Here is a 21,359-nt window from a genome sequence, read left to right on the forward strand (position 1 = left end):
CCGTGAGGCGGGCACGGGGCCCGGCCCAGGGCAGCGCCTGCCGCGGGCGGGCGGTGGCGGGCGGGACCGGCGGGAGCGGTGGGTCGGGGCGGTGCTCGGCGTGCCCCGCGCCCCGGAGCAGCCCGGGGCCGGCGCTGCGCCCGCCGCGCAGGGCGAGGGCGCGACAGCTCAGCTCGGCGGGTCCGGGCGGTCCTTTGTGCGGCCGTGCCGCGCTGCCTGGCCCCGCCGTCGGGCGGCCGCGGGAAGACCTGTCGGGAGGGCCGTGTCTGCGGGGGGTCCCTCAGAGCCGCCCGTGGGCACCGCTCGGACCCAGGAGGGGCGCCCGGCCGGCCGAGCTGAGCTGTGAGGTCAGGGCAGAGGTAGCGAATAGGACAAAAATTCTGCTGCTAAATCGGTGTCACTCACGTAAAAGGTGCATTTCAGCACAATTGTGCAGTGGACACTGAAACTGTCTTGTCTCTCTAATGTTTGTGCTATTAAGGGATTTGCATAAAACGTTTACAGTTATAGCACGTCTTGTTAGATAATGGGTGTGCAATATCGTCTTGGCCTTATTTGAAACCGTGGCTAAATATATCCGCTGTTGCGGTTTGGTAACAAAATCTAGTCTGTTTTCAGCAGGTGAATGTAACTATCTTCATGGAGGGGACACGTGATTTTGCAGGTGTATAGAGAAAGTGGTTATAAAGAAATGCTACCTTTAAAATGAATAATTATTATAGTAGTATTAGGGCTTCTCCTTTGGTCAGGATGCAAAACACTCCTTATATAAGGAATTACTTTTTCTCAGGTGTGTAAGCACTACATGTCTTTGGTCTGTACCACGAAGTTCAGCCACAACCAATCTTGAATCCTAACAATAAGATCTGTTGTTTATATTGCTGCTGTGTTAAATCACTTCCTTTAATACAGTAAATCCATGGTGAGAATTTATTTCACAGGTAATGCCTGTGCTCTTCATTTTCTTCTTGAGTAACAGTTATACTCGTTTTACAGTTACACAGTTCTTCAGTTCCTGCAGCAATTACGATTTTGTTTGAAAAAGTTCTGCTGTAGAGAGTAAAAGATCCCCCTGCATATGCCCTTCACTATTGTCTTTGTGTTTTGGGAACAGATTTCTGTTGCTAGTATTTATTTCATTTATTCATTTACTGTGTCAAGTGTGTATGTGTGTGTGTATGTAAATGCATGCTTTATAGGTGTACTGAGTGACATAATAACAGACCTGTCCTACATTATGGTACAGCATCAGATAAGCAAGGGTAGGACAAATGCGTGTTTTTTGGGTTGGTTGATTGCTTGGAGTGCAGAACTGGGTGAGCTACCGACTAACAATAAGGGGCACTGTGAAACACACAAAAATTATCTTCAGAACTGCTCAGCAGGGTTCATGCTACTCTAAAATGAAGGCTCCACAGAGAATTATGAACATACTTTGCGCGGGTGAGCTAGAGATGGAAGTTGGCAAGGAGCCGAAAAGTTATTGCTGCAACGGATTTATTTTTTTAATTACTTTTAAAATTCTTTTTCTTGGGCCCCGAACTTTCCCTCTTATTATTTATGGTTTCTGGTAAGCAGCTGCACTTTCTCTGCACCTTAGCAGGTCTCTTCCCATGTTGTTCTTCAGGAGTCACTGTTGCAAGGAGGCTTCCAGCATTTAGACCTCATTTGCTGTGAACGGCTGTTTTCCCTGTGTGTTTGGAGCCCCCATGAGTAAGATATCGATCAATGTTGTAAGGAGGAGTGGTGTGCTAACAAATGCGTGATCAGGAATGAAATGGTCCTTCATGCTTTTCATACCCAACAGAATGGGTAGGAGAGGGAAGCAAAGCAAATGGAATATGCTTCACCTGTTTCACCTCATGGTTATGCCCAGTGTTATTTTCTGCACGTTTTTCAGGTCATAGCTCTGTCTAGCTGGCCCTGAATACATCAATGGCAGCTGTCTGCGTTACAGATTTTGCAGCATCAAACAGATGATAGATCTTTATGAGCTTCCAAGGACCAATCATTTTTCTTAATATCAAAGTATCTTTTACATTAATTTAACTCTAAAGGAAGGGAAGCACAAACATGGCATTGCTGCCCCAGGAAAGCAGTATTTTCCATCCAGTTCAAGTGCCAGTGCAGATCATTGTGATTGAACAATAATGAATGATGGGCATTTACTCTATCCACTAAGTGCTGCCGTACTCTATCCAGTTTATAAATTAATTCCAGCAGCAACCAGTGATTTTCATTCACTGACTGCATAGTTCCAGCACTTGAGTTCTTGTGTTTGTTACAACCAGTTGCTCTTTTAATTAAAATACTACAAATACTGGGGGGAAGGAACAGAACCCAAGAAACACAGAGGTGCCCCTGATATGCTTGGCCCGGGCTTGTTTGCCAGCAGCATGTCAAATTAAAAATTGTGGCACTGTAGAGCAAATTGTACTAAACACTGGAGGAACAATTCATGGTGTACTTTATTAGTGTCTGTCAATTTATTAAGGGAGATAATGAGATAGGAAATTTGATGTTAAGTTGCTTGAGATGAGTTTTTTTTACAGAATGGGCTAGAAGACCAGAATGCTGCAGTTACAGTGTATTTTGGAGTCCTCTGGAAAATTGCAGTGTTTTGTGTATTTATATGAGACTGGAATTGTGTTAGTTTTTTTTATTGTTTTTTTGGACAATGAAATGTCCTTCTTGTTTTCTTTTTCTTTTTTTTGATGTATAAATTAAAGAAGCTTCTTGTTCAAACTAGCTAAATTGTTGTGCCAGTGGGGGGACTGTGTCAGAATGTGGTTGCTTTGATCATATATAACTGCCTTCTAATTTCTGACTGAAAATTTATTCATGACCACTTCATACCTACTTGTGCTCCTGCTAATAATTTCCATTATTTTATATAGTTCTTATATTTCTCTAGAATTTACAGAATCAGAGAATCATTTAGATTGGAAAAGACCTCTGAGATCATCAAGTCCAGCTTTTGATTGATCACCACCTTGTCAACTAGACTGTGGCACTAAGTGCCACATCTAATCTTTTCTTGAACACCTCCAGGGATTGTGACTCCACCACCTCCCTGGGCAGCTTGTTCCAATGCTTAACAACCCTTTCCCTAAAGTCCTTCCAGATATCCAACATGAACCTCCCCTGGTGCAGCACGAGGCCATTTCCTACTAACCTGTCGCTGGCTGCCTGGGAAAAGAGACCAACCCTCACCTGGCTACAACCTCCTTTCAGGTAGTTGTAGAGAGTGATAAGATCTCCCCTGAGCCTCCTTTTGTCCAGGTAAACAACCCCATTTTCCTCAGTTGCTCCTCATCAGACTTGTGCTACAGACCTTTCAACAGCTCCATGTCCCTTCTCTGGGCTTGCTCCAGCACCTCAATGTCTTTCTTGTAGTGAAGGGCCCAAAACAGAACACAGGATTTGAAATGCAGCCTCACCAGTGCTGTGTACAGGGAAAGAATTTACCTCTCCTTGTGTATTTATAGAAAGCAGACTCGTTCTGGCTGATGATTTTGTTAGGCTGGATAAAACAATGTATTTTAGCTTCCTGTCACAAAACAGATTTCTCTGTTCTTCCTTTTTCGTTTTTGGTTTTTTTTTTTTTTTGGGTTTTTTGGTGTTTTACACACCTATTCAGTTCATCTTTCTTTACCTGAGCTTGGAGCATGGTATTCAGGATTCTTGCTGGCCTCTTATATGACTATTTTCGCTCTTTGCTTCTGAGAAGACTTTGTTTCTTGCCTACAAACAACTTTTTCAAGTCTTCGTACTGTTTGACTCAGTTGCGATAAGATGGGGTAACCTCTCGTGTGTCCTTGATTTTATCAACAACTCCACATTATTGGAGAGTTTGTTTTTATTAGTTCCTCTGTGTAAGATCTTGCTGTTGTCTGTTGTTAAATTGTGTGCTATTATCAGTACCCACTTAAGGTCATCCATTTCTTTTTGTATGATGTTTCAGTCCTTTTCTGCATATATGATGTTACTTGGTGTTATTGCAAATGTCAGTAGGTTACTTTTTAGTATAAATTTAATTATACCAAGTATGAAAGCTTTTAAAAATTCAAAAGCTTTGACCAGAGACTCATTCTTTAGGAACTCCGTTAGTAACGTTCTGATCTTATAGCTTTTCATTCAGCACAGACCACTGTAATCTCTGCCATCAACATACTTGGTTCCTTTCCTACCTTTTTCATCTTAACTGATACGGCACAGTATCAAAAGTCCATACCCATATGGCACAGTATAAAAAGTCCATCTAAACTTCCTGCATTCCCTTTATCTTTAAAAATCACGTCTTGTCAAAGAAGGATGACAAGTGAGTTTGGCACAATCTATCTACCTCTGGTGAACCCACATGATATCTTCTTTGATGATCATTTGTTTTCTCCTTTGTGTTTGAATTTTGCAGGAAAGAATAATTATTCTCAGTAGCCTGCTGGCTTTTGATCAGAATCATGGACCTGACATATTCTTGATTGCTTTTTCTCCTTGTAAATATAGACACTGTGTTTGCTTTTTTCTGCTTTTGAGTTTATAGATTGATTAAAAATCCTTTCTGCTGAATCTTTCATCTCCTGTGCCCATTCTTTCAAAATACTGGGATGAAGGTGATCCAAACACTGCGTTTTCAGCTCCCAATTTCTGCTTTCAGCTAATTTGTCCCGTATTTTAATGAGCTTGTGCAAGCTTGTTTTTTAAACTTGGATAGATATTTAAGCTATGCTCGCAGAATCACAGAATGTTTGAGGTTGGGAGGGGTCTCTGGAGGTCATCTGGTCCAACCCCCCTGCTCAGGCAGGGTCATGTTGTCCAGGACCATGTCGATATGGCTTTTGAATGGCTTCAAGCATGGAGATTTCACAATCTCTCTGGGCAACTTGTGCCAGTGCTCAGTCACTCTCACACTAAAAAAATGCTTCTTGATGTTCAGAGGGAACCTCCTGTGTTTCAGTTTATGCCCGTTTTCTCTGGCCCTGTCACTGGGCACTACTGAAAAGCACCTGTTTCTCTTCTCTTTGCACAATCTCTTTGAGTATGAGACCTGCCCTGAGGTTTCCCCAGGCTGAACAATCCCAGCTCTCTCAGCCTCTCCTCAGGTTCACCCAGACTGTTGTTGGAACCTAATCTCAGGAAGTCTTCCTTGCTGTGCCAGCTCTATGGTTCTGGTGGAAGGACTGGAGCTGACTTTTGTTGTTTTCCATTTTAATTCTGTGTTTGCAGAAGAAAGTTAATCAGAGTGCACAGAAAATAAGATTTTGACACCCGCGATATCAAACTGCCACCACCTTAGATTTTAAGGGCTTTTTCCTACTCTGTGTTTGAAATACAAAGCTGTGCATGTAGAATTGTGTACAGTGTAGTACTGAATAAATTTCATTGGCATAAAATCTCAATTTTTAAAAATTTTTATTTGGAAAGAAATCTTTCCTTACTTGAGACATTGTTTTAATTAATTCATGAGTCTTGTGCCATTCCTACCACCAGTTCTGTCCATATTATTTACTTAACATTGATATTTGTTAGCTATTTCAGTATTAGTGGAAATATATTTTAAAGAATAGTCCCATTAAGGGGCTGACTGAGCGTCATGATGATAGTGTCACTGTGGAATCTAATCTTTTATTCTAGATCTAGAGGATCTGATCGTTACTATGACTCCAGACTTTTAAATTTGGGATTTATTTTTTGTCCCATTAGAAATCTCGGGCTGAAAAATACAATATAAATTATATGTGTTCTTTCACAACTTCAAATTTTCTCTTGTGCAGATGGGAGAATAATACCAAGCTAACAAAATGAGACTTTCTTTGTCTTACCTGTCTGCATCAAATCTCAGAATCTATACTAATCTGTATTTAAAAAGAAACCAGGCTGGGGTTGAGCACAAAGAGGTTCAGAAATCTCATGTCCAAATTCAGAAGTTTGTGTCTTTGTAAAATACTGAACACTACTGAACCTAGAATTGGAATTCACAAACTCAGAACAAAGATTTTGAATGTGTAACAGGTGTTCTCATTTCACAGCCAGCCCTTGCTCAAGCAGTCAGCCTTCCTGTCACTGGAGGAAAATATGCACAGAAATAGAGTTACCCTTTCCAGAGTTTGAAGAGACATGGTCTGTGTTCTTTGTCTTGTTGCTGTACCACAAGAAGCTAATGTGAGAACTGAGTCCTGCAAACAGTGGGAAAGTGGTTTGCAGGGAGCATGCCATCCTAAGGGAGAAAGGAAGCACTGAGGCCCAACAGAGCTGGCAACTACATGGCACTGGGTCAGGCTCTTGTGGGGTGCAGGTAGGAATGGTGGGGTCTGCTTGGGAGGGACATGGCACAAAAGTGAAGTATTGGGCAACATCATAATGTATTCAAATGTTGGGTTCAGAAAGACAACTCTCACTGCTTATTTAGGTATCAAACCCAGATGCTGCTCAGTGCTGAGGGGCATGGAGGATGCCTGCATAGAATGTTCTGATCCTCATATTTCTGTAAGATTTAAAGAGAGATTCCAGGAGGCGCCGCCATTTCCCAGCATCACACAACTATATTCAGAACAGCCCTTAGCCAACGTGTTCGCTGTATGCCAACAATGGTTAAACGTCTAAAATATGGGACTTCTTTGCTTAGAATACTGGCGCATCGCTAATCTGAGATGTTCAAATCCTCATGTGTTTAAAAGGGTTCAGCTTTTATCAAAACATTCAATCATGTTTTCACAAATGCTTTCTTCACATAAATTAGCTGTACAAATTATTTTGTTTAAAAAATAAAACTAAAGGGAACCTAACCTCAGAAACTTTTTGTAGTGATGAGAATTTTAAGTTACTTTCATTCAAAAACTCGAAAACATTAGGATTTGCAAAATAATGTGATTTTTGTCAAGCATCGGTCTTGTAATGTTGTTTTGTCAAAAATAATGTCTCAAACATAAATTAAAAAAAGAAGTTGAAAAAGGAATATTCACACACTTTCAATGTTATTGTCAATATTGTGCCCTCAGCAGGATTTTTCTTACCAAATATTGGGTGGACTGAAGATGTAGTACTCTCATTTTATATGTATGCATGAAATAAAGCCAGTTTTAAATACACAGTTCTGTCAAAACCACAGTTAACTTGTTCTGGTGAGCTGGTTCTGGGACTGTGCCTTGGCTGCCTGAAGTGTGGGCTGTTGCCAGAAAAGGGGTTCAGGCTTCTCTCCTCTTTTCTGGCTTATTCTCATCCTCTTCCTTATGCTGGCACCTGGATTTGTGGGTGATGCTGTAAGATGGCTCAGAAGGCTAATTAGACTATAAACTAACCTGGCTAAGAAATAATAATAAAAAAGATTAATTTTTTTTTTGACAATCAGATCAGTTCTTTGTTCCATCTCACCATTTGGCTACATAAATATTACCATCAGTGTTCTAAAATGGTACTGCAGCTTTCAGCTGCACCCGCTGGTAATGACAGACTAAATTGACCATGCAAATTCAGCCTGGGGAGATATCTTTGCTGAAAATTGCAGTGTGCTGTAGAGGCACATGGACTATTTTAGATATTTTACTTCTCAGCAGTTTTCTAAGAGGAGGGGGAGAAAAGACTTTGCTCCTTTTCACCACATGACTAGGAGGCAGGTGATACCAGAGAGAAAATAAAAGAAACTGCCAGCTTAAAACTGTGAAAAACAGTCGGATTGTTGTGGAGGCCAAGTCAACTCATCAGGCATTTTTGGATATCTGAAGGAATAGATAAAAGTATTATATGTGCTGTATGGTGTGTAAACCCAGATTGCCTTGACTGTTTTCAATAGAAAATTTTAAGACAAAAGTATGTGATGATCCAGAGCAAATTTTGAGGTCTATTTTTTTATCCTCCACTGTATCAGTTACTCTGGAGTCATTTACAGGAAGGTTAATACTGCAGGACTGCTCTCACAACTTCAAGTCATGAATCAACTTCTTGAGACACTTGAATAATAAAAATTGCTTGGGATACTTTTCTTTTAATCTTTATGATGTGACTGCCTCTTTTGTTTCTTGGATGCCTTTCATTTCAGTAAAGATATTTGCACACAGTGTATTGTCATTAGGAGTAAGAATTAACACATTTATAATGGATAAACAAGTTAATTCTTTGGAACTCATGTTTTAAAGAGGTTTTCAAAATGTATCAGAAATACTTTACTAGTTTTGCCAGTCAAATGCATTAATTTCATTAATTTAGTTAGGGTAAAATCTGTGAGTTGTTTGTGACTGATATAAAACAAATCAGCCTCCCTGTGTCATCAGCCTAGTTCAATGACCTGCATGATCAGTTAACTTCCCGCCCAAAGCTCCAGGTACAGAGTCAGGTGGCTTGTTACCTTGTCCTTCAGGGAAGGTAACTTTAACCACTTTTACTTTGAGTTTTTCGGGTATGTTTCATCTCTGTCTTTGTCAGAAAAGACCTGCTCAGCTTTTCACCTGTATTCTCAGGTCCACTTTTGAGTGAGTAAATAGTCCTGAGCTCTTGGTGAATTTCAGTGCTTTGTCCAGTACCTAATATTTTGTTCTAATGCTTTTCCACAGTGGCAGTAATGTGCAGCCACCTGCTGAAAATGCAAAGGCAGGAGTGTTCGCATGTCACAAATATAGTGCTACAGAGATATACACAGGCTATAAAACTTCCCAAACTCTTGAGGACTCATGGGTGCATGCAAAACTAGATATAAATTGTGCTTCAGAAAATATCTGGGAACAGTAATAGATTAATGGCTTTAAAGTAGTTCTCAGAGCCTACTTCTAAATCAGCTGATACAGTAGTGCTGGAGAAACCAAGGTCTCCACTCCTGGGGCAGTGAAAGCAGAACAGGAAATCTAAATGACTCCTTTGCTGCCTTGAAGTCATTGTCTAATATTAGCCCTGTCAGTGACTGGCTCTTTGTCAGTCCGTGCTCAGGAGGAGGTGGTTACCAGCGAGAATATGACCAAGGCTTTTAAATACTGTTGCTTGGAAAGTCTTATTAATGGCTGCATATAAGATCAATGTGCAATAATTCTTTCAGGCGGCATCTTTTTAAAAGCCTTTAGCAATCTGTCATCCCCATCTCCCTCCCCCCAGTTAGAAAGCCACATTAGTCAGGAGAAATCGCATGATCCTGGGAAGTTTCAAGCTGCATCCGCTGATGCTGTGAGGAAAATGCCACTGTGGAGGGGCGCAGGTGCAATTACACTGACAGCTGCTTTTTACCCTCATCTCGGATCATCCTGGAGGGACAAGCGGAAAGAAACGGGGAGGTGGGTGAGATTCTGTCGGGTGCGTGGGAGCAGTACCGAAGAGAAAAATGGAATACGCTCTTCCAGGAGACAAAGCTCGCACTGTCTGTGAGTGTTAGCTCAACTTTTTCAAATATGTTTTGAGAGGGAAACTTCAATACTGTTTATTTTGGTCTGAGTTTAACCACCTGTTCATCATATCTTAGCCTTTGCTGTCACTCTGGTAGAAATGTTTAATTTTGGGGGGGGTTAAATTGATATTTCATAATGTGTAGTTATTTTGGAGGTAGTTTAGGCTCCCACAGTGTTTTTGACATATTGGAAACCTCAGCTTTGAATAACATATCCATATTTTAAGAGGATATCTTTAAACCTCCTTTTTTTGTGTGATGGCATTAAACATTACTGTCAAGGGTAATCTGCTCCATTAGCTAGGGTTGGAAACTAGAGCAGGGGGTACTAAGTGGTAAATTTTATCATAGTAAATAACATGGGTATAGGAAGCCTCTGTCTCTATTGGAGAAATCCTGAGTCATTTACTTCATGATGCATCAGCAAAAATAATATGGGTGTGGCTTTGATTTTCAACTGCTGTTGTAAGAAGACTATGAAAGCTAGCAGTGTCTTAATCTGATTTGTGATTGCAAAGGTTTTTCTCAGAATACGCACAAAATGCCTCACATATTAAAGTGCGATATCTGTGCTTGCAAGGCTGTAATAGATGTAAGTATTTGAGTATTTATCTGTCAAAAGTAAACTCTTTTTTTGAAGCTAGGGAATTCTCTACTGTAACAGCCATTCCATCTCATAGTAGTAGGCAACATAATTTATGTTTGATTAATGTTTGCCTTAGATTTGACATTTTTTTATTTTTACAGTAGTCTTAGAGTTGCAAACGCATTGTTTAACCTTCAGTTTGGGTGATTTTTTTCCTAACCCAAGTCAGTGCTGTGTGGCAAGTGGCATTAAAATAAGCGTTGGGAAAGTGTTACAGAAGAAAATTAATTTAGTGGACTCTTCTTAATCTTGGATTTAGAATGAGATTCAGCTACTTTCAACAGGGAAAAAAAAAAGGAGAGTTGTAATTAAACATATGTACGTGAGTGAAATAATTTTTAGTAGTGTGGATCTAAAACAAATATGCCCAAGCAATTGTGAATGAAGGGGAAAGGATTTTCTTTCTTAATTCTGGTAACGGGAGCTTATATAAACCTATGCTGTACTGTAAATGGTTACAATTGAATGACTTGCAGTAAGACTGACTATAGTGAATTAGAAAAGTCATAAAAAGATAAGTGGATTTTTTGTTGTTGGTTTCTGCTATGAGTCCATTCAAAAAACTGTTTTCCTACTTAATATATCAACTGTATTGACTGTCTTGCTTCACTTACTGGCAAGATTTTCTGTGTATAATCTGTATGAACTACACCAAAGAATAATGGCATTTTGTCTTCTGTCTCTCTTGGAACTCCTTCATTTTCAGCATTCATTTTGGACAATTAGTATAATAAAAAAATGCCTTGGCTGTAAGTGCAATGCCTGTTTATTGTATCTAGGGGGTCTCAAAAAGTGACTTAGAAGAAGAAACTTAGAAGAAACTTCAGAAATAATACAACATATTGCTGAAAAACCTTGTCTTGGTATCATTGCTTACTTTAGATAATATTTCCTGTCAGTAACTGGTAGTAGGACGGTAACATAAGCTGAAATATTAAAAAAAAAATTTCCTTCTGTACTGTGTACATTATTCATTACCATGTCATTCTGCCAGACACAACTGGAAACAAACAAACCTGGCTGTCAAACAGGAGTAATACTAATGAGTCTGGTTATTATCTAAGTCGAGAGTGGTTGAAAGTAAAAATTCAAAAGTACATAGAAATAGATGTTGCTGTATTAGTAGGAAGATGAGATTTTATATTTTAAATTCTCTTTTCATACCATACACTGAAATGACCTTGCTCTCCGTTTACGTTATATTCTAATATAAAAGCTTTTTCTCAAGTCAAATTTATTTTTTTTTAGATTACGACCTATTAACTGCTTGCAAGGATAAACTTTCTGGTGTGTCCTGAATTTCTTAAACTAAAAGTGTGGCAGCTATAGTATATGCAGAAATGTAAAAGCAATCGTGCTCTTTTTTTCTTTGTATTGTTGGACTGTTGTGAAATGGAATGCATGATTTTTGGGCAAAGAAAATTAGGAGGAAGAAAGGCGGAGCCCTCCTATTTTCCCCAACCAAGAATTATATTATTTTAATATTATCAAGACATTTGCAGGTGAAAACAGCTGAGCCTGACAATGCTGATGAATGCAGCATGAGTTGAAGCCAGGGAACTTTTTTAACAGTTAGAAGTGCACATGCAAGAATATGTGCATATCTATGATCTGTTTCTATGAGAAAGAAGGCATTTAGGAGTGAGAGGTTTGGATAAGGATGTAAGCTAGAAATTCAGAGCTATAACTTGTGGGTCAGACACATTGTGAGATTTAATTGTTTTTAAAGCTTTGCGAAGATTAAAAATGTTTTGTAAGCATTAAGTATAATAACTCTGTCTCTTGTACTGAAACACATAGTATACAGAGTAGGATATTTTAATGGTATCATATTGCAGTTTTGTAGTTGCTTAGTTAATAACTTTCTCATTCCTTGATAATATTGGAAGTTCTGTGGGAATGTTCACATACATAAAATCTACCCTTCAACTTCTAATAATACCTTTACTGGATTTTCTAGCCATTACTTACATATGTCATGGGAGATATTATCTATAGACTGGTGTAGACATCCTCCATGAGATACACAGACCACACAGTTTTGCAAATGACAGCCTTGTTAGGCAGTATCTAGGAAATTAAATACAATAAATAAATAAGGAGTGTGGGTTTATGTTAGGATAGGCTAATGTATGTCTGCCATCAGTGATATTTCTAATAGAAGAGGAGTGTAATCTTCAAATTTTCTGAGCAAAATATAAAACTGCCTGTGCTACACAAGAGACCTCACTCTTAGTGGAAGAATTTTATGATCAGTTTGTTGAGATTCTTAATAACCTAATTTCACAAGGGCCTCAACCCATTTCTTATTCAGTGCTTTCTTTACCCACATCTTGCTTGCTTCTAATGGATTCAGAAAGGGGAACAATGGTGATTTTACTTACAGCATAAGGGATTTGAGTCACAGCATAGTTCTTAGTCATTTAAGTTTATAAGAATACAAGATTTTTCCAATATGCAAGTAAGTTCTGCTAATCTTTTAGAAAAAAGGGAAAGACAAAGCATGTGGAGCCACAGAAATCTATCAGAGGAGGATTTTGTAGCCTCAGTACTTTCTGAGAAACTGAAAGAGGAGAACCCTTATCTACTTACAGGAATATGTGATGAACATTCAAGTTAAATTTTAATTAATTTTTATTTGCTAACTCCATAGTCAGAAAACTGATTTTGAATTCCAAGCAGTGATTAAAAAATTGAAAATCTACCCATTATGAGACCCTGTAAAAGCCTTCTAAAAGTTAGTCAGAAGGGATTTATGTAAAACTAGTAATGTACCTTAATTAGGAGAACACATAAAATTATTCTTCCTAGGTCGGAGATTAAATTTCATTAACATTTGGAGAGATGGTGTATTTTTTACTATTTCTGTAGAGTAGAAAATCAATTAATTACAGTTAAATGGGAGGTTGTGACGTTGCTAGATACCCAGTAAAAGGGAAGAATTAGGCATTCTTACATCTGTGCCGTAATTCACTTACTAAACATAGCTTTCATGATTTTAGCTAATTCTTGCTGTCTTCAATGGACAGTCTCTGTCTGCCTTTGTCTCTTTTTCTGCCTTTTTTCATCCATTTCTGTGAGGAAATAGAACCAACATTAACAGCAGTAGAGCGGTTTTCTTGATTAGCTTTTAGAAAATTATCTCATCATGGGCCCCAAAGAAAGGGGCACCCTGAGATACTAGTGGAAAAACTCCATGGTATATTTGGGTTATTTTGCAAACTGTCTGTGTGTGGGTGAGTACCAATAGAGTACAAGAATAGTCATGTGTCAAATGATGGCTGGCCTTGCTGGTCGCAAGTATGGTCAAGGTGATGGACAGGTTTGCCAAGAGCCTAGATGTGATTTCCTTGAAGTTCTGCCTGGACCGAGCATTAAAACTATGATTTTGAATAAAATACTCTCTGTTCACCCACTTTTTTGTCTGTGTTTTCATCCAGATGGGGAGAATTCTGGCTGGTTCTGACTGAAACCTCCATGATACCCTAATGGTTCTCGTGCGAGGGTGTTCAGGTTGTCTGAGCTATGCTGGCAGTGCACAGCCTGGCTCTGTATGAAAACCATTGTAAGAAGACAAGGTTATGCATTTCCATTTATATTCTGAGTTTGGCCCTGAAGTTATTTGGTGAATTTAACAGTGTCTGAAATAGGAGAAGTATTCTAGTCTATTATTACTATTACTATTTAGTCTTTCCATTTTAATTAAGTAATTCTAGTAAAGTGGCATGTTCTACTTAGAGCCAAAGAGGCAGTCCAGGACAGCACATTGTTTAATTAGTGTTGGATGCATTTTGAAAAAGTACTCAACCATGGAGGAAGGATACTTGGAAAAAAGATAGGATTGTGTTGTCACACTGGAAAAATTCTCACAAGGAAATGAGTCATTAACCTATCCTAGTGTTTTGCACAATCGTTGTCATTGTGGTTGAGCCAGGATTGTCTGTACCTGTGAGTTGGTACAAATATTTGAGTTTCAGGTAATGACTGGACACTGAATCTGTTGTAACTCAAACAGAGCAAAAGTATGAATTTGCATGCTTTAAATAGGTAAGAGTGATTAAAACAGCACTTTGGGGTTGGGTTAAAGAAATCCTTAGAGGTAACAAATTAATTTGTTCAACTGGTATGAATGATTGCTTCCAACTTTTATTGTGTGGCAAGCAGTATTTGAGATTTGGCCATGTTGGTACATGATCAGCGTAGCTGGGCCACCTTTCCAACTTGCACCAGCAAGTTAATGATAGTTGATGTAACAATTAGTAGTAGGTGCTCTGTTGGTTATTTCTGTAGACCTCCATAACTCTGCATTATTTACTGCAAAGCTTTTACTTTTTATACACAGTATGTTGGTTGATAGTGTGTTAAACTCTTAAAATGTTGGTGTTCTTATGCAGTTTACTGGTGATCACATGCTCTCATGGGATGTTGATAAAATTTTTCAGACGTCAAAAATAATCCCTAACTAGTCTATATAAGACTGATTGCTGAGAGTTTCTCTTAAAAATTAAGTCCCTGCATGTCCTGAGTGGAACTGCAGTTAGCATAAAAATCCTTTCCGTCAAGTCTGTCCTACATACTGCCATATATGTGTTTGTAAACAGCAAAGTAAGAGTTAAGTATGTCTAGATATCTGGTGCAGATGACAATAAGAACTTTCAGAGATCTATATAGATAAATATCTAAACATGTAAAAACCCACTCTCTGGTGATCATAATTTCATACTTTTTCTGTTTTATTTAGGACTGTTTGTAAATTAGTAGTTTTGCCAGAAGCTTAAAGAAGTTGGGTGGTTTTTTTGTTTGTACGCTGTGGGATTTTTTTAATAACTGTGGTACTCTGCCAGAAGTGCTGGTACTGTCCTTGGAGAGAGCAGAAGTCTTTTTCTAATTTTTTTTTCCATTTCTCAGTCCATTTGTTGCTGGTTGTGTGGTTGCTGTATTCACAGTTGTGTTTTGTGGGAAACAAGGAATGATTTTTAACGTTTTTTTTTTTCTCATTTTTCTTTTTATAACTCTGTTTTCAGAATTCCCCACTCTACCAGTATCTGCAGGATTTGGGACACACGGATTTTGAAGTATGCTCATCAGCGTCGCAGAAGGCGGAGCAATGTGCAGCAGCGGAAAAAGAAAAAGAGCGGACTGTGCGTGCTGCCCAGAAAGTGAGCGCTCTCCTGTTCCTGAGTATTTATCTTTTCAAAAGAGAACTACATTGCTTCACAAATAGGCAAAATCAGTATAAAGATAGATCTCTTACTGTATTTAGAAAAAACAATAAACCACAGCTAGTTGTCATATCTTACCTACAAATGTGTTTGGAAACTCGTGGTTAATCAGTATAGTTTGGAGTGTTTCTTTGCACTTATGTAAACTAGGGAAGCAAGAGACTTTGATAAATAATTTTTTGAGTGTTGTAAATTATCTTATTTAGTGGATATTGTTATGTTAGTTTAGCATGACATTCTGGGAATAGAACCTGTAATTTTCTGGAACAGAGTATTTATAGTTCCCAGCCCTTCTCAGGCATTCAGTTGCTAAGTATAGCTTTGTCTGTGATAAAGCATATTAAGAAAGAGGATTTCTGGGAAGTATAAATGCAATAACCAATCTGAATGAGATAGTAGAATTGTGCTTAGGGTATGGTAATTTTCTAACAGTAACAGCTGACAAGAATCATCAACTAATTAGCTCAGAATTCTTAATTCTCTATCCTTTTAAGTAAAGGCCTGGGGATTTTTTAAACATTTTTGTATTAAAACTGATTGAGAATTTGACCATTTAACACCTACTATGGCCTACACATTTTTTGTTTTCCTTATTAAAAATAAATTCTGTTTTACTGTTACTGGTAGTTTACAGGCAATGCGATTCAGATGAGGAGCTCTGGAGTGGGCGAGAAAATTCCTCTTTTGAGGCAGCTGATGTAGGAAACTCTTTGCAGCAAATCTGTTGAAAAATCAGTTGGTCTTCTCCTTTAGCACTTAGATAGAGCCTGTGAAGAGCAGTACTTTTCTGCCTACCTCTTTCACATTCACAGTGGAGAGTTCAAATTACAGTGGATGTGCTCCAGCTATGTGCTAAGCCAGGAGGAAAGAGGTGCCATGCGGACTTCTCTGTCCTAGTCACTGCAGGCTGAATTGGGCAGTGCCTCAGGTAGGAACTCAAACCAAGCATCCATGCCTTGGTGCGTTGCCTCTGAAGAGTTGCCATTTCTTGCTCCTCTCTCACCACTATCTGTGGTAGCTTCCATCTTGCCTGCTGTGGCTTTTAACCTACTGCGGCTCAGTTTTCCTGTTGTTCATTTCTGCTTTATTTCTCTTCTACCATCTTCAAATCAGAGGTCCACAGCCCCTTTCCTCTTGTTTGTAACCTCTGCTGCTTTCCTGCTGCAGAATGTTCCACCCTTCCAATTAGCTGGCAGTAAACATACTATTTTTCCCAAACACGGGCAAGATGATATGGCACTGAGATGTCCAGAAGTTCTCCCTGCAGGTTTTGGTGGATGGGGACTCATATGACAAATGAGGAGAGCTGATGCTTTTGTTGGAGTCTTTTCTAAAAATAATGCTGTCTTAATGTATATCCTCTACTCAGTTCTCAGATACTTCAAAGAATTAGCCAAGTTAGTCACAGTTAGGCTTTATTTCAACAATTCTTTTTCAGTTTTGTGTGTGTCACTTTGGTTCCTCATTTGTTTTAGGTCAGAAGCATTATTTTCTTGTAAGATTTTTAATCTGTTTTGCTCTGTGTGGGATCCTAGGTGGGATAAGATTCAGAAGTGTACAAATTTATGTGGATAACATAAATCATTTTTTTTCTGATATGAGGAAGAAGGTGTGTTTTTTGAAGTGTTTGCAAGAGTATAGTGTATTTGAAATTACTGACTTGTGCAGTCTTTGAAGTGGAAATTTGGAAGCTGCAGTGTGAAGCTTATTCATCTAGCGGTATTCAGAGAAGTGTTCATGGCTCATATTTTCATATAATGATACTCATTTCAACCACTCTGTACAGACTGTATAAACTTCCTTACACACTCATTAGTCCATTTGAAAAGACAGGGTAATAAAACATGAAACATTTTGCTTTGGTCCTCAGTGCTGTTGGAGTCTCCTCATAGATAGATTGGTCATAGTTTCTGTTACCTGTTGGGCAGCTGCACTGCACACTGTGCTTCGTGTCCTCGATCCCCGGGTTCTGAGACTTGTGCTCCTTCTTATGGAAGTGTGCCATGTCTTCCTTCTCTCATGCCCCACTTTCTGATCAGAGATGACCATTAGATAAGATGCAGGGTGCATATCCATTGAGCAGACCAGTAAGTACCACTGCATGCCTAGCACATGGATTAGGCAGCCTGTAAAGAATAACCACCCTACAGTAAGAATCATTAAGTTTAGTACTGTTCAGCAGTGTTCTAGAGTTTACAGCTTTTCAAAGAGTTCAGCAATCACGGAGAAAAAAATTATGAAGGAGCTTCGTTCAGAACTCCAGTTTCATGTGCTGAGGATTTGTGAGATTAACTGAGGGGAGGAGGAAAAGTGATTCTTGCTGCATCTCCATGTTTCCTTGGCTGGTTTTTCTAATGAAAGATTATTTTAAATTTAATGAATAAATTAATTTCTAGTTACTCTTTATGTGGACAGGTATTGCATTTGTAATAATGATTACTTCTATCGGTGGTCACAGGGCAAGGCTGAATTTAGATCAAGGTTTAGCTCACAATTTTCTTTATTTTGAACTGCTTTTGAAAATATTCATGGAAGTATTAGGTCTACTGCCCTTGCTTTTCAGAATTGTCAGCTGGCACTCACCATAACCCTCAAGAAACCACCTGAAAATATATTTTCCCTTTATAGCTATTGGCGGTTCTGTGGTGTATTTATGTTGAAGATACCTATTCTGACTTACTGCAGGAAGACTTTAATTAAATGTTTGTTGATTTGTTTATTTATTTAAACGTTAAAATTTGTTCACTGTTAATTGAAAGTTAGGGTGACATATTTCATTGGCTCATATTCTGTTCATTACTATGAAGTAATGCATGGACTGTCACTTAGCTGCATTACCTTATTTTGCATAGTTACTTACATGGAATTCAGAAAAGCAGTATAATACCGTGTTCATGTATATAGTTTCCACCAAGTTTAATACAAAAGTGCTGTGGGATTAAGAATCTCAAAAGTATTAAGATATACGGCTTTTAAAAGCCTCAAGTATTCTATTTTTCCCCCTCCCTACCCCTCAAGCATTTTACACTTAATTTTATTGTGTTGTGAGCAAGTCCTCCAGTATTGTGTCAGATGTAGAAGTAATTCATCATGGTTTGCCTTGCAACTTGAAGGAAGTGAGTGTGTGAAAATGGGCTGTCCATTTCTTACAAATGCTAGGATGACGTTCATATTGTCTCATCACTGTCTAGACAAGGATACTTAGTGGAAATAAGGAAGAATCCTGTAATTTCTAGTGATAAAATGCCATAGGTTCTTTCCTACTGCTATTCCAGTACCAGTTTGGGAGCGTTAACACTTTTCTTTTGTAATCTGATGTCAGAAAGTCTGTTTTTGTCATTTGATTCCTGTGTCCCATTTTGGTAGAGTGTCTTAAAAGGAACGAGAATGAGGGCGAGGCAGCTGGCCATGCATTTATAAAAGTAGACTGGATTTAGGAGGATCTGAGGCTTTGTTGAAACTTTTGTATGACATACAGGCAAATAATTTGCCTGTCCAGTCATTTCCTCAGTTGTACACAAGACTGTTATCATTTCCCTTCTCTCGGCCCTTGCTGGCCTAGTCTACTGAAATTATAAAATGTCTAGAAAGTAAACGTCTTTTGACTTCTGCATATATACCTACCCACAGTCCTAATATAAAATTATATTCCTTGAGGCTTAATGTAACTATGGTCACAGGGGGTAGATGGTGTTCCATACTGAGTGATTCCTAGTATATGGGTATCATTTTCCTTCGGTTCTGAAAAGCAAGTTTCCAAATGCCTTTAACACTTTATTAAAATAAAAATGTAAAAGACAGAGGTATTGCTTTGTCTTTCAGTTGAGATTGTTTCCTCCTCTTGTATTCAGTCAAGTAGGAACCCTATGCAGCTGCAATCTGGTGACATGTAGCAAGAATTTGGCATGACAAAGATCTACTTCGGGATCTTCGGGGAGTGAAAAAAACAAATCTGGGAAAAAAAGGAGGTTCCTAGTGACTGATACAAATGTTTCTGTTGTGTCTTGCTGTCCTGCCAAACAGAGCATGTGGTTCAGGCTTAAGAAAGACAGTTGAATTTGAAGCACATCTTAAATAGTTCTCAAGGTGTGGTTTTGGTGGTGTTTTGGGTTTTTTTTAATCAGAATATGTTCTTAACGAACATTGAGCTGAAAAGCTGCAAAGGTGTTTCAAGGCTCTGTTCTGGAGACTGGTGAAATGCCAGGCTCCCATCTGATAAAGTATAGAGATGTGATTAAGCACAGTAATTATAGGTGCCGTTTTCCTGGCTGTACTAATCTCTGGAGAAAGTTACAGCTAAAGTTCTGGTCTCTAGACCTGTTTTCTGGAATGAAATCCTATTTGGGTAGTTCTGCTTGATCTTTAGGGAATGTATCTCTTCCTGTTTACACCTTTCCTTTCTCAGTCATTTTCCTAGACTGCTGTGCATATCTGAATGTTTAAATTGATTGTACTGTCACACCTTATCCCCTCTTAGATATGATAATATTTCATCACTAGAACAGAGCTGGTGCTGGAGACAGAGGATTGTGTTGGGGTTCAGTGCACAGCCCTCAGTGGCTGTGCAGGTGACCTGATGTGGGATGGCAGAGGGACCCATCCTTTACCTAAGTGTAGGCCTCCCACCCCCTTTATGCTAGTTCTGGGTAGCTGCAAGGTATATAATATGTAGCATTATCTTCTTCTGTAATGCACAGAATTTCTCTACAAAAGAGAAGTAGTCCTTAGAATTTTTTTAGATTCAAATGAATGTACCTAAAATGTGCATGTCCTATGCTATTATTTTTTTTAAATGTTAGGAGTTATACATCTTTGTTATTTAGTTTACAGAGAGAGTTTGACTGAGTGGTGTTCTAAAGTTGTAAGAATATTCCAGAAGCATTGGCTACATGACCTGACTTGTGTTTTGGAGAAAGTTGTTTTACTTGTCAGTAACACTCCCAACGGGAATGCAAATTGTGAGACACTATTCCAAGGATCTGAATAATTTAGTGTGTACTCTACTGGGTCACAGCCCAAGACAGTGGATTGTCTTAGTTTGTGTTTTCAAGCACTGACATTCCTGTTGAGGGTTTACGCAAGCTGGGATTTTTATTTTTAAACTAAAACATAGAGAATAAACTGAAAGATTACTTACGTAGCACACTATTTTTTTTTTCAGTAACTCCACAGTTTAGTTTAGTAAGCTGGTAGCAGTTTAAAACTATTCTTGGTGTAGCTTTAAATGTTCATGATAAAAATCAGAAGACTTAAGAAAAGCTAAGCAGTTGAAAACGGTAGGCTTCAAGAGGCATAATCTTAAATTAAATGGACAGTTCATTTTGTGCCCTGCTTTCAACGTACAAGGAAAAGAATTCTGAATGGAGTATCTATTTGAAATTCAAATGCAGAGCAAGACCTTTGTTTATGTAATTTCAATTTTCTACAAATTCTAATCAGAAAATTTTGATTTCTTTTGCACCACTGTACAAGATCCTCGGAGGATAATCTAGTGTTGCAGTTTGTGCCGTTCTTCCAATTTATGTCATTGCCCTTGAGCAACGTCAAAATAGAATCACTTGGATTTATTCCATAGTCTTTAAGTGTGAATTGCTGGAATAGCTCCTCCTAATAAGCCACAATGGTGTCAGTGTATTGGGAAGAGCTATCATTATGAAATTCATGTTATTGTTTTACCTCTTCACTGACCTAAAAACACTTCCTTTTGGCATAGGTCTGCAATTCTAACTATACACAGAAAGATGAGACATATGGAAGAAACACTTGAGTTAGATTACCTAAGTGGGCACCAAATTAAGTTATTTCAAAAACTGTTGAAGCTTAAGGGCTTTAAGGTGACAATTTCTGATGTTGAAGCTGCTCTGGCTTGCTGTGCCAGACTTGTCACACTGCCTTTCAGAAGGCTGTCAGGCTGGTCATGGGGCTAACTGCAAAGCTCCAAGCTCCTATTGCTTGGGTTTCCCACCTTATAGTTGTGGGGAAACCAAGAAAAAAAAACAAAGAAGAGGGGAATAAAAAAAGAAAAAAAACCAAACCCAAAAAACCAAGAGGGAGAAACAGAAGCTGTCACCTTTTATACATTTAGCTATTAGAATCTGTATGGAGTTTTGTTTTTTTATTTTGAAGA

At 38.6% G+C, this 21,359-nt stretch overlaps 1 protein-coding gene across 6 annotated transcripts in view; it reads left to right on the plus strand.

Annotated features, from left to right (window-relative positions):
* Nucleotides 1–21,359, plus strand: part of VEZT (vezatin, adherens junctions transmembrane protein) — a 59,836-nt gene that overhangs the window by 616 nt on the left and 37,861 nt on the right. For 4 of the 6 annotated variants that reach the window (XM_027679905.1, XM_027679907.1, XM_027679910.1 and 1 more), the window contains exon 2: nt 15,035–15,169. In XM_027679905.1, coding sequence (XP_027535706.1) covers nt 15,035–15,169 — 135 coding nt within the window. Of the gene's footprint in view, nt 1–389; nt 622–15,034; nt 15,170–16,044; nt 16,161–21,359 lie in introns of those variants that run through there. The other 2 variants (XM_027679909.1, XM_027679908.1) reach the window with 2 other exon arrangements.

The sequence above is a fragment of the Neopelma chrysocephalum genome, unplaced genomic scaffold (assembly GCF_003984885.1).
Source record: "Neopelma chrysocephalum unplaced genomic scaffold, ASM398488v2 Primary Assembly neopelma1_59, whole genome shotgun sequence".
In the NCBI taxonomy this organism is placed as follows: domain Eukaryota; kingdom Metazoa; phylum Chordata; class Aves; order Passeriformes; family Pipridae; genus Neopelma; species Neopelma chrysocephalum.